General features: G+C 32.2%; 1 protein-coding gene across 1 annotated transcript in view; it reads left to right on the forward strand.

The window, feature by feature from the left end:
• Positions 1 to 1,078: 1,078 nt before the first annotated feature.
• The window catches only part of LOC143250649 (uncharacterized), a 92,877-nt gene continuing 78,944 nt past the window's right edge, over positions 1,079 to 15,011 (forward strand). The window contains exon 1 of the mRNA XM_076501513.1: positions 1,079 to 1,213. Within this exon, the coding sequence (XP_076357628.1) occupies positions 1,112 to 1,213 (102 nt within the window). The 5' untranslated portion in view covers positions 1,079 to 1,111. The remainder of the gene's footprint in view (positions 1,214 to 15,011) is intronic.

Consider the following 15,011-nt stretch of genomic DNA (forward strand, 5'->3'; position numbering starts at 1 on the left):
CTCCCTATTCGTTGATAAAAGAGTAGCCCAAGAGTTGGCAGTCATGAATAGCTGCCTTCTCTCTAGTCTTACTCTCCTAAATTAGAGACGGCTAGCGCAGATAGCCCTCGTGCAGCTTTGCGCAAAATTAAAAAATAATCAAACAAACAAACAAAAACCACTAACTAAACTCGGCTGACATTATGTATTTGCATAAATATTGGTACTTGTTTCTACAAGGAAATAAGGAACAAACTTGTTAAACATAATGTACATAAAAGAAAACATGAACCGAAACAGAGTGACCAAAATTACAAGGCTAACTTTCAGTAGTGACTAAAAATTATAAGCTTTATTAAAAATAACGAAAATCCGGTTCTTATAATTACTCTGCAGCTGCTTAGGTCTTTAAAAAAGATGTTGAGGGTAAAATGTTCACATATGATCTAAAGCATTCTTTGTAGCTTGAACATAAATTAACTTTTCTCACAGCACAATCTCAACTGACAAAGAAATTATGAAATATTTTTTTGCTATGTATTTGTTTATAGTTAAACACAAAGCTACACAACCAGCTATCTCTTCTCTGCCGACAAAGGGTATCGAGAACAAGTTTATAGTGTTGTAAGAACACAGACATACCGATGTGCCACTGAGGGAATGGATAAAAAGTGTTAAAACACAGCAGTAACTTTGGTTTCCAAATTTTAGATATATAAATAATGAATTTTCTCCAATCAAATCAGTCTTTTATTTGCCTTTTCCTGAGTTTGCTCTCATATTTCCAAACGAACTTCCGCGATCATTTAGTTTATTCGATAGATGCAACATCGAGGATACGTTAAGACACAGAAGTGGCGAGAATGCGTTTTTTTCACTGCGCATGTCTTACAGGAAGTTAATAAAAACATAGCAGCATTCCGTAGGCGAGGGAACATATGTACAGGCGCTCGCGATAGAAAGAGAACGAAACTTGATACCTGAGGTACGTTATCCTCTCACTTTTCACCATTTTAGACGAGATTCTCCTGTAAAGAGCCCATAACCGGGCCATTCAGTCCAAGTTGCCGCCACAGAAAACGGAGGGCGCCCAAACACAGCTGCCCACGGCAAACCTGCTGCAGTGCTAGGGATGAACGGCTCTGAAACTTCACGTAAACGACGTCGGATGCGTTGGGAAGCCGGGGAACAGAGTAACATTCCCATCAAGAGAGAATCTGAAGAAGATATAAAGGTAAACAATCTAGAGTAGTACGAAAACAAGAGTATTACCAGATCCAATTTCTTTGAATTTTCAAACTGCCCAGTATATAAAATAATACTAGATCTAACAATGTTAAGCTTTGTAAACACCTAGTAACAAAGTAGGCCTTAGCCACTGCGGGGACCTTAGGCAAGGCGCAGTATTAAATATTTGATGAAAATTGTACAACTAAACAATGTGATGTATCTGCTAATAGCTCAGTAGTATGTTTTATTTCTTTTTTTTTATGGGGGTGGGCGGGGGGTTGTAGGCTCTCCTTTAGGAATCACTCATAAAATATATCCATAAAGGTCCCAAAAGAAGCCCTAAGCACCTGCCCTGCCTGCCTTGCTTAAGGCTAGCTCTTCTAATAATACTACAAATATTTGTTAATCTAGGCTGCTTGATGTTGTGGTCTAAGTAATAATAAAATCAGTGTCAGTAAATCCAAACCTGCCGGAGGCATAAGGTCATTTAACGATACTTTGTGTCTACCTGTAAGTTGGTTGGATGTATAATCTCTATCAATACATCAAATCTGTTTGGAGATGTTTTCCACCCGGCGATTCATGAGTGTACACATCGATCAACGTCAAGGAGTAAGACAGGAGAATTAATATATCTAAGTTGTTTGAAGACGTTATCCGTTTAGTGATACTTCATGTTTATCAAGTTTGAACAATTTGAATATCTAGTTAATGAAGTGGTATCACAAGTATTAATGCATCCTGTTCACTATACTTCACTAATATCAAAAAGTATGTGCGTTCGGAGATGAAGATTGCTTACTGTTCTGATTTAAGTATCATCTAGGCCATTTAAATCTTTAACCTACACATCGACTCCATAAACATCAATGGGTCTAGTTTGTTCGGATTTGCATTCTGTGTTATTGCCATTAAAAGATTCAATTGACAGTTTGGTTATAGATGTATATATCAAATGTGCAGAGAAACGTAATGAAAATAGCGACATTATAGTTGTAAATAGATCAACTTAGTTACACAGTCGAAGTCGAGTTCACCTAAAGAGTAGATGTACGTATAAATTAGAGCTAACTTAAGAGTCAATAGATGTTACCAGTAAGGACAGGTTACAAGTATAAGTGGGCTTTAATGTGATCATAGAGCCAATGAAAATTCTTAAGAGACGAGTGCAACCCTCATAAACTAGTTCTAATGATGTCGTATTAGTCAGTAGATTTCTGGTCAATATAAAGGACTAAGTAGTAGGAGTTATCTTCAATAACAATCCAAATATGGATATATTACTTTGATAGAAGTATAACACACGTGAGTTATTCATAACGACTCTGACAAATCAATATATTTTGCTAGCTTGAAGTTTTAATCTACATAAGTTATATTTAAAGAAACCATAAGAATCGTTAAACCTCATAGTTAGGCGGGAGAATAATACACGTGGGTAAACTCTAGATGTACTATACTGTGAAACACAATAAGAACCAATACTTCTTGTTCACGTACAGGTGTAGTTCACTTAGTAATGTTATCCCATTGGAGAAACCTAGTTTGATTGTAAATTGTTGTCCATTAAAGTGATAATAAGATTCGTAAGATCTAATAAGCGAAATACGCCGTAAAATTCAATTGGTCTTATGTGTAGTCTTTAGTGGTAATGTTTCCCTTACCTGTAATGCACTAGATCATAAAATAAGCGTCAACATACCATTCCTATTTGAAAGTGTAGTCATTTGTAAATAACGTATTAAAATCAATGATCCGCATTTGGGAATGTAGTGCGTTTGGTAATAACATGATGATCAAATTTTCATGTCCGCTTCATGGTATTCATTTAATCAAATCCAACGAGTCAACAAGTCATGTCGGTTCGTAGTTTTAATCTGTTTAATGATTGTAATGATGTCAAGTGATCATCACTGTTTATAGGTGTAGTCCGCTTAATGATAGTTATAATATCAAATGATTATGGCTGTTTATAGGTGCAATTCGATTAATGATATTAAAGATATTAAGCAATGATAATTTTCAAATATAGTCTGCTTGGGATAACATAAATCAATTGATTGTGACTGTTTGTAAACACATCCTGCATGATTTCTTTTTCACACATATATACAAAGTAATTATAATGTCATGTTATTAGTAAAATTCTCAAAACAAACTTGATTTCCATGGCGGAATTACTTTCCATGAGTAAACTTATATCTACTAAAAACTATTTATCTGTCTATACCAAAGAAATAATCATTCCCCCACATATATTTTAACCTTGACAGGTAAATATGTTGTGAGAGATTCCAATCGCAACAAAGTTTGTTCTACTGGCTTTAATGTTCTGAAAAAAATTACTTTTGTGTTCTTTAAAAACATAAATTAAATTCCTTGTTTGACGTAGATATTATCACTCTATTTTCATCCGTTGACCTGACAGCTCGTTAACTCAAGCTCTGAAAACATGCTGAACTTCCTTTTATTAAGGTTCATTCTGATGAATATACTTGTTCATCTGAGGTCACCAACCGTGATTGTTCTCATAACAAGCTGCAAGGTCACATCCTCGGTTTTTCATGACACACTCTGATACATATAAATGTATAAATGAAAGGTGTAGTTTAAAACATAAGTTTGACGTCCGTAGAATACCGGCTCTGGATAAAGCAATGTTTCTGAACATACTATCTATGTAGCGTTACACCGTGTTACCAATGAATTTTTTGTTTTGTACTACCTTCGTGGCGCCTCCATGCGGCGTGTTTCAATCAGCCGTATAAATTTGCGGATGAAAAGCATGACCAAAAACACACACACACAGACGTTTTGTAAATTTTTCTCTATGGCTACCCACACTAATGAAACTGTTCAACACTATCATGGCTTTCAAACGATTATACCAGGCACACACATACCTCCCCTTGCCTTTCAAATAAACTAAAATAATTTGCTGTTGTAGCCCTTACATAAAATTTATGCAAATTGTTTAGGGTATGTACAAAGTTTTTCTTGTAGGCTTTGCTTATTACAACGGCTTGATGATTGAAATAATTACGTAATTATCCATTATTATATGGATAATTATGGTAAGTAGCCTACAGTAATTTTAGTGAAGTTCTTTTTGTTCTCTTATAAATTATTTGATGAAACTTTAAGGTATACGTTTTGCCATTTTTATTAATTAGACCAGCTTTTGCATAAAATTAAAACTATGAATTAAGAATTCTATTTGGTTCTATACCTTGCCTAAGTTCATCGATTCATTGTTAATCTACTCTACAGAAAGTTTCCTTACAAACAATACACTAGATCTACGAAATCGATCGTTACTAAACCCTAACCCTTACGTAAACTGTCCATGATTTGTTTTTCTAAAGTAAAAGTTGCATATCTAAGTTATTTTGTATCAGAAAGACACGCAAACTGTGGGAGAACCGGTTCACAAAGTAAACTTAAAAGTAAAATTATCCAAAGTTGGAACAAGTAATGATTATTCGACTTTACAAACTTATTTGGCATAATTGAATACATAATTCCATTTTGTAGTTTTTGCAAGTTATGGATATTCTAATACTTTTATTTAAGTTGTTGTTGTTGTTTCGATATCACTATTACCCTTCGCCTTGAATATAACCTCGACTTCTGGCAGCTAGACGCTCCCTTTGTTCATAATCTCGTTAAGTAACGCATTTAAAATATTATTTGATAAGTTATTTTCAAAACAACTAACTCTACACATGCTCTGACATTATACACAATCTCACACGTTTCTTTAAAGAGACTGACTGACTCGTGATTCACTTTTGGCCGCAAGAGGGCAAAATAATCTGTTATGTTATCATTAAATCACAATAACGTAATATGTTATTATTAAAACAAGGTAATATATTATATTATCACTAAACAATGATTCGCTATCGAAGAGAGACTTCGCCACATCGTCTCACAGAAGTTCAGTAACATGTGCTTAAACATTGTTAGGTCTCAATGTCTCTAGTCATTTTTGGAATTTTCAAAATTTTTGTTTCTCAACTAATTGATTGTTTCTTGAGAAATTACTAAACTTGTCTTAGGTTCTCTTTTTTGTGATGGATAAAGTAGGCTTTGTAAGCTATAGTCTGCTTATTGTTAACTTGTAAAGCTCACACGATAGGTATATCCATCACAGGTATCGAAACCCAGTGTTTAGTGATTTAATTCCTTATATTTACTGCTAAGCCTCTGCGAAGGGCTTGGATTACCATAAAATCAAATTACTTGTATAGAGTATCTTAGTAACTGCAATAGGAAATATAAACCTAAATATTTAACGGTAGCACGTTGACTAATCTGACTGATTTAACTTTATGTCTGGAAATAACACTATAAAAGTATTAAATAACTATTAACTTTATCTTTTATCACTGACTAAATTACCCATTCATTGGACAAGTGAAATGAAAACTCGTTTGTAACAGAGGATATGAAATTGTACTTTTTATGTCATACCTGACATAACAAACATTAAAAGTGCAATAAGAACACATAAAGATACCAATACTGAAAATAAAGACATACTGTTCTCAGGAATTCTAACAATGGTGGTTAAATAGTTCATTTTAATTCTGAGTAATAAATATATTTGTATTTTCCGAAATTTGATATGAAATCAAATGAGGAGTCTACCCCTCTATGACCTTTCTCATGTCAAGTTTGATGCTGACTGATCAACAAATCTGGATGTGGAAACGTGCAAGAAACAGACACACGTATTTACTGACGTTTATTTACATAGTTTCAGTATTCACTACTGGTTTCTAATTGACTGGTTCCCTTGTATTTAATACCTAAACTTTGGCGTCGACATTTCTCCAGATCTTTGTATCATTACATACTTAAAGACATGCAGCTTCCTCTAATTTACAAATAAATTACAACATTAGTAATATAGTTACAACAATGACACAATAACATGATGCACAAGAGTAGACAGCACATCACCTCTTTCTGTAATTGTCTTCTTTCTAATAGCTACTTCTCAGTAATTTGTAAATGACCAGACTAAATTCGAGAATAATAAAATCATCTAAGAATTTTTACTTCGCGGCCAGAGTTTTCTGGTCCTCCTTGTTGACGTTCCATGTTAGCAAAACACAGTCTGCGTCTGATTGTATATTAATTTTTTTTTGGAAACTCAAGCTGATGAGTTCTATACACCTTATTAATAGTCGTTCCACGTTTACACAAATCATTTGACTACTCACTGATATGCGTACATTGACTTGTGTCCACACTTGTTTGATTGTTTATATCTTTTTTAGCGATTCTTACTTGTGAATTACATAATTGACTTTGAACTATAAACTTTTCATAAAGGTATAGCTACACCACCTTCAACTGACGTTTAGAAAAAAAAAATGGTCTTAGATTTATAAGGCATCGCATCTGATGATGTTAACGATATTGCACGCAAACATCTACAACAGTATTGGAAAAAAAATTATGACACAGAAGTAAAGAACTATTTTGTAAGTCGAACTTACATCACTTTTCACATATATAATCTTAGTCTCATCCAAAACTGAGATATTTATTCGTCCTGTACGATCTAAACTAGCTATGTATTAAGTAACATGTAATAATTAAACATAAATGTTGACGTTCAAACTCAGTTAAGATCAGTACTTTTCATTGTGAAAAAAGGAAAAGGAAAATAAATGCCACGTCAAGTAAGTCGTGTTTTTATAACGTAGTGAATACAAGAAACATAAATTATAACATTAATCAGATAAAACACATTTTCTTATAATAGTTTTTATGAGTATGTATTAATCATGTTCTATATTTATTATTCATTTTATATTTTTCATTATAATTAATATATCATAGAAATGGTAAGTAAAGTTAATGTTATAATTTGCTGTTATCTTTTTTCTTTTACAAGAGAAAATTGGTTAGTTGATATATTCTTAAAATTCCCACATAGTGTTCTTTAGTATACTTTTCTCTATTACAAATTTCAGTCTTCCTGAGAAAAATGTAGCGTTGTAACAGTTATGAGTAACGTTAACTGTACTCACCCAAGGATTGCATTGTTGAATAGGTTAAGAAAATTTAGCTTTTTAAGAAATAATTATGTTCATAGGTCTTTATATATAAATTTGCATTAAAAAAACTTAATATGATCATGAAAGCAAAACATTCTTACATTATAGAAACTCAGTGAAAACATATATATGTGCGTGTTTAAATAACTACTAATTGGCGGATATCAGCTTCCTCTCAGTAACAAATTACGTAAAACCATAAATAATAATCAAAAGTTTGTAGGAATGTCAGTTGAAGTTGATAGAGCAAGTGTATGTATTTGCTGTTTTCTTACTAGACTGTTGCTCTATCATCAGGATGTAATAACGACAATATTGGTAATTAATGAAATATACTTCACTTTTTTTTACTCTTTATATGAACTAGCCAAAGGATTAATTAATTAAGAAAATAGTTTTGTAATTATGGCAATAAAAATTATTTATAATATTATCACTTCGTTTTATTTTGTTTCTATTTGTTTTCAGCTATTGCTTCAGATATTTACAAAACTTCGCATCAAATTGTAAATTTTATTCCATAACAAAGCAAGTAGATCACATGAAAAAAAGTCAGATTTCAAATTTATTTACCAGTTAAAAAACTGAGTCATGTGTGTGTATTTTCTTATTGCAAAGCCACATCAGGCTACCTTCTGAGCCCACCGAGGGGGATCAAACCCCTGATTTTAGCGTTGTAAATCCGTAGATATTTTGTGCGTCGTATCACCTAAGACTTGGTTATTACTAAAATCTACAACAAAGCTGAAAATGTCAGCCTTTTAATTTGTCCTTGTAAACTTTTCAGCAAAATTATTAATATTAACATTATAAAGTTAGCTATTTTAATTAATAGATTATAAAATTCTGTTCAACTTTTATCTTTTTCAAAATTCAACCAATAGCAAGTTACCAGTTTCACCAAGTGAAATTATTTAATATATGCAAACTAATCTCTCAGCTTATTAATCATCACGAAAAACGGGAAAGGAATATTTTAAGTGCTTTTAGTGCTTAATTAATGACTGTTCAAGAGGTTCGTAAATGTAAAGTAAACATGTGGGGCTGGATTGTCCATCTGTATAAACGTTTCTTTGACAACACCACTTTAGCGACATGATGTAAAAATGATAAAGTCAGTACAGAATAAACTCGAATCGTTGATATGATATACGCTATTACTCAGCTACATTCTTAATATGCATTAGATTTGACGATAAGTGAATTAAATAATAAGCATATTTTCCCAGTTGCCTTACATATTCTATAAACGATTCTGCTGTTAGTTATTTTACTAGCGATCAGTTTAAGATATGCTTGAAGATTTAAATATATATATATATATATATATATAAAACCTCCTTGTTTCATAGCAATTGTTTTTTTTATATGTAATGTCTCATATTTATTGAGAACGTATAAACAGAGAATGGACGTAAAGCAGGAAAGTACACAAGAAACATTATGTGAAAAAAGTGACATGATTGAAGCTGATATAAAAACTTAATACATATGTTTATTTTTTTTATTTTTTTTACGCTTGTTATGACAATAGATCGCTTTCACGCCATGGTAACCAGTTATCGGTTGCACTGCTTTAAGCCTTTCTGAAGTTCAAGCTTTAACCACCTTATGGATCTCTCACCAGCAATATTACATTCTTGATTTCACTTTGGGCCTCGATATCAGCAGGCTGTGAATGTGATACGTATTGTTAACACAAACTTAGACCTACTGCTGTGAAAAAAAGTATGGCTATCAGTAAGTTGGTAATATAATACAAGTACACATAAATACTGAATAATATTCTTGCGTTGGAAATTACCTTTGAGTTTGAGTGTTTACATAATTATTTTTTAATGATTGTTGCTCTTTTGAAGTAATTAAAATTTGGATATAACATCTAACGTCCAAATGGACGTGGCTAGCATTTAGTCCTTCTTTTTCAATGTCTTAAAAGGGCAAAAAGAATAATTCCACAATTAGTAATTATTTGCTTAAATTTATTGTGTATTTGCAATTGTACGTGACATATCCATCCAGTTGAACATTCAAGTTCAAATATGGTGATTTATCATACTTTTTTCATTTCACTTAAAACCCTTGACGTCTCTTCGCCTATGATAAAATATTCCTCTTAAGTTCATATTTTATATCGCTTCTACTATTAAATTTACACTGACGAATGTATTCGTGTTACGTACTGGTTTTTGCAGACGCTAAAGTGATTTAGTAATGGGTTGTTTAGCAATTATTTTACTGGGTGCGCAAATACGTGTTTCTGTAATGGATCGTAACTTTCTGTTTGATGAAACACAGACAACGAAAGACTATTGTGTTAAAGATAATAAAATTAGATATATTTTCTAAAACAATCCATAAATTTCATAACTCATTCTGTTTCACATTAAGTTATTCACAATAAAATTTTATTGTTTTTGTCTTTCTCGTGTTTCATCTTTCATTAGAAACAATGGGCTTGAAGTACAAATTTGTATATATATATGTATGTATGTATTTGTATGATATACCCTGTGTGTCAGTAGTAATTTTAAGGACGTACAGCTTTGAAAAGCCAGAGGATAGATTCCCCTTAGTGGACACAGCACAGATAGCCTATTGCGCAACACTGCTCCAAAACAAACAACGAAACACACATACATATATATTAATCAGAAATATAGTTGTGTTCTATTCCTTTTTTATACTCAGGTTCAGAGCTGTAAATAAGACAGTGCTTCTACTCCAGGCGTCATTAGGTGACGGAACAAACACTCGTATGTATAATTTCAAAAATAATAACTGAAAACATTAACCCACTGTAGTTGAGCTAGGAATTATGCAATGTGGACTATGTCTATTAGAGGTAAATTGTCATATTTAGTAACTCATTCTAGTTAGAAAATAATAGGGTATAAAATTCCAGTTTGCATATTAGTAATCTTGTCTTAGGGTGCTCGACTCGTAATTTAAGGGTAGCGGGTTCAAATCCCCGTTACACCAAACTTGCTCACCCTTTCAGTTATGGAGGCATTGTAATGATACGGTCAATCCCATTATGTGTTGGTAAAAGAGTAGTCCAAGAGGGGATGGTAGGAGGTGATGACTAGTTTCTTTCACTCTACTCTTACACTGTTAAATTAGGGATAGATAACGCAGATAGCCTTCGAGTAGCGTTACGCGAAATTCAAAAAACAAGCAAACAAAGGAATCTTGTCATTGGAAACTGACCACCTTAGGATATGCCTGAACCACATTAACAAAATTCTGCCGTTATTGCCCGGCATGGCCAAGCGTGTTAAGGCGTGCGACTCGTAATCTGAGGGTCGCGGGTTCGCATCCTCTTCGCGCCAAACATGCTCGCCCTCCCAGCCGTGGGGGCGTTATAATGTTACGGTCAATCCCACTATTCGTTGGTAAAAGAGTAGGCCAAGAGTTGGCGGTGGGTGATGATGACTAGCTGCCTTCCCTCTAGTTTTACACTACTAAATGAGGGACGGCTAGCACAGATAGCTCTCGAGTAGCTTTGTGGGAAATTCCAAAACAAACAAACAATATGCCATTATTTGGTTAATTTATTTCACAGTATTATTATTTTCAGGAACATAGCATGTTTAATATATTTTTGTAAGATTTACAATTTAAACTGTAACTTTTAATTACAATTATAAATATATATTGTACATTATGAATCTCTAATTTCATTGAAGTGATTGTGTCTCGTTGGCAATTTATTCAAAAATAAGGAAAGTCACCTTTATGTATCTAATGCCAGCTAATTATACTAAGTTTTGTGATGTTTTTCTACTTTATATTATAACGTTGATTTACCACTGTCCAAGACAATAAATTGAAAATAATAAATGCTAATGATGAGAGATTCATCGGAGAATTAACTCCTTACGTTATATGAAGTCAAATATTAACAGGTAACTTGGGAGTGTGAATGTAAACAACAAACACGTGTTAGATAACTTCAAGAAACTGAAATATCTCAATCTACATTGTTTTGTTTGTTTTTAGAATTAAACACAGCGCCACACAATAGGGTATCTGTGCTCTGCCCACCAGGGGTATCGAAACGCAGTTTCTAGCATTGTGAGTCCGCAGACATGTCGCCGTATCACTGGAAAACCAATCCATGTTGAATTTTAAAAGTGCTGTCATTAAATACCAGGTGTAAGACACAAGTAAAATGATGTTCAAAGTACAAACTTGTGTGTGCGTGCGTGTTAAAAATGTTATTTGCTTTATGCACAAAATGATCAGATTTTTTATCATTTATGTTACTTGTTTGGTGAAACTATTTTCTAAAATAATTGATCTTTATTTTGATATTGGTTAAAACTTGTTCGTTAGGCCATGTGACTTCGTTAAAGAAATGAACAAAAAGGATAATAATGAAAACAAAAATGTTTTATCACTCTTTGAACATTTATTTCTCGTATTTTTCATAATTAATAACAATATACCGCCTCAAGCGAGGTTCAAGCTTTATCTATCAGAAGAAACTTTCAGTACAAATGCATTATCTTAGACTATTACTCCATTCCGTTATTCTAGATTTTTTATTTGTCCTTCGACCCTCATGTCTAAACCTAGTGGCTGTGGAGAGAAACATTATTAATTAAAGGATTAACCTATGTTCAAAGGTTGTCAAATCGTAGCTCAGACTGACATTTCTCAGTGGAATTATAATTCGAACCAGTCCACCTTTGCTCACTAAATGATTGTCTCCAGTTCAATAATGATAATAATAAGAGGAACATTAACTTTACAGGTTTTGCACTGCTAATTTTTCCTGATTTCAAACTGATATGAGCCAGATGTTTTTAATATAATGTAAGAATGTTTAAATCTGTTCAGAAACATAAGAATAATAACATTCCCGTATTTAGAATAACTTTTACTCTTGCACTGAACCTCTATGAATTATAACATATAAGAAAATAACTACATTCTCACAGCTGCCTACATTAATTTTGAAAACATATGTACTCCTAACTACAGTTTATTGAAATTATGTCGAAGTTTATATCAATTCCAAAGTTAAGGTTTATCACTTCCAAAGTCAAACTTAACATTGTAACAACCTTATTCCCTTTGTCAGCAAGTAAAAAGTTTCTGATAAAAGAGATAAAAAATGAGAAATAGAAAGTTTGATAAAATGTAGTTAATTAGCTTTTAAAAAACCTCAAAACAGTTGTTTAAAATTTAACTAGATATTGAAGAAATTATTGATAAATTTGAGAACATCACATATGTCACGATGGAAAAATTAAAATATGCTCTTCAGATCAGCTATAAGAATGTTCCTTGGGTTTGTGACCTACACATAATTGTTTTTGTCTTGTTACCTTTTTTGATAAAGTTTGTGTTACGTGTCGTAGTTCGTCATTTGATAAGTCTAACTTGTGTTCGTTTAGGTATTCTTTCTTATTTGTGTCGTTCACGTGATGACAATAAAACAAATGTTCTGTATGATAAAATTAGGTTAAGATACCACGTCGAAAATTTTAGTTTTTGATGTTATATTAAACATTTCATAAATCATATAATTAAGCGACTTTTTTAACCAGAGGGGAAGGATTGATTTTGCACTAGAACTCCGATTTTCGAATATGTATACCTGGCTTCGAATCCAAGCGCAACACAAAATATCCTACCTTCTTTAAGCTTTGGATATGTTATAAGAGTGACAGTTAATCTCTCAACGTGGATGGCGGGATGCTGCTAACTAAATGCCTTCTCGCTATTTAGTAGTACAACAATACTGAACAACGTGTAAATAGTATATAAGTTATTATTTCTTTGGTTTTCTGTATTTTTCTTTTTACGGTTCCAACATCTACGTGAGGGGTAATACGGTATTATTGATTGTACATATAAGTTCTTTGAGCTATGAGCATTATGGAAGACAGTACATTGAGTATATTGAGCTTAATTATCCCATGTTAGTTTAAACACGGCTTAAATTTCACGCATCACATATCTTGATCCTTTGTGTTATTGGTTTTGGCTTCTGTGCACTCGCTGGCATTTGGAACGAAAGGGCAGTTTCTGTAATAACTTTATTTCACACTGTATCTCAGAACGACTGGAATGTGTATTAACAATTTTATTGTTCTCTCGTTATCAAGCGGGTTTCTCATCACGAAGAACTGATTTCACACTACAACTGTAAACACCGTACTGCAATATGATGTACTGTAATGATTTTATAGGCCGACTTCACGCTGTTTTAACATGGTATTGCAGTGGTGTGGTATAGCTCTAGTTCTCCATGTTTGACGTCTGGACTGAACAATATAATTCTGCATGGTGTTATTTATAATTAACCCAGAAAATAATACAGCTAATTTAATATAACGGTCTATAAGTAAGAAATGCCCCGAAACAAAAGCTTATAGAGATATGAATGCATAAAAGTAATTAGAAATTATCGTTTGAATAACCTGACTCCTATTGATAATTTCAAGCGTAATCACAATAATATTCACCATTTTCATTCAATTCAAATTTAAGTTAGTGCTAAATATTTATATCTTTATCTCACAATGTACATACATATTTCATTAAAAATTCATTATTCTACAATATAACGCTCTCTCGTAGTGAATTATTGAACTTCAATACAATTTTCAGACTCCAATGTCTCTTGGGCGCTTTACAGTTAGAGCCCACGTATAGCTTTGTACTTAACAAGAAAGAAACAAATCAGTGGCCATCCTCTTAAAACTTTATTGTAAACAAGGTACCGACGTTATGAAGAGTAATCATGCACAAGAAAACTTAGAAGGTACCTTGATTATTATTTACAGCCAACGTTAACAGTAGATCCTATTTTATTACAGAAGGATAAAATTAGGTCTTCAAATATCAGTAAACTTTTATAATAGAAAAACACAAGACAGCGATGGCACTTTTAATTAGTTAATAATTAATAAACAATAATTTTTAATTATTATTGTTTGAGCTTAGTTTTATAAGTAATATTCTGATTGCTCTTTAATAGTTTGTTTCTAGTTTTTATGGTGATGAATAAAATTCAAATCATGTATATCGGTGTGTGTGTGCGTGTGCGAAGTAAATAAAAATACTATAACTTTCTTTAAAAAATATTCTTTTATACCTTTCACAGTCAGATAATGTACTGTCTCTCAATCTAATTATAAAAATTAACATTCATAATCTATGAATGTATCAAATTTGTGTCAATAAAGTTTTCAAATATTAACTAATCTTGCTTATTTGTCTTGTAATGTAAAGATAAAACTATAATTTACAGTTGTTGATCAGAATATAGGTAACGCTGCCGTCTCTTCAACTAATATCAACACTTTATCATTGTATGTGTTTTATCAACATTTGCAGGTAATAAAAAAATGTCAAATGGTGAGAAATATAATTCTCTTTATTTCGTCTGTCCCACTTATTTAAAGAAAATAATTTTTGATATTTATGCTATTACAGCAATCTCCAAAAATATGTATTTTAACTACATATCGTAAAGTGTAAGCGTTTGTTTTTTATTCAACTAACAAAATCGGAATATTTTACTGCATCAAAATAATAAAGGTTTTTCTATAAATACCTTTTATTCTGGTCCGGTATTGAAGCTCAAAAAAAGTTGAAACAAGATGAAAAAAACATTCTCTAGTACTGTAAATATTTTTATTAATAAAATTCAACAATAATTTTACGTAAACTCGTACATGCGTTGACTTTCAGAGGAAGGGTTAGTTACTA

This window comes from Tachypleus tridentatus, chromosome 5 (genome assembly GCF_004210375.1).
Source record: "Tachypleus tridentatus isolate NWPU-2018 chromosome 5, ASM421037v1, whole genome shotgun sequence".
NCBI lineage: Eukaryota > Metazoa > Arthropoda > Merostomata > Xiphosura > Limulidae > Tachypleus > Tachypleus tridentatus.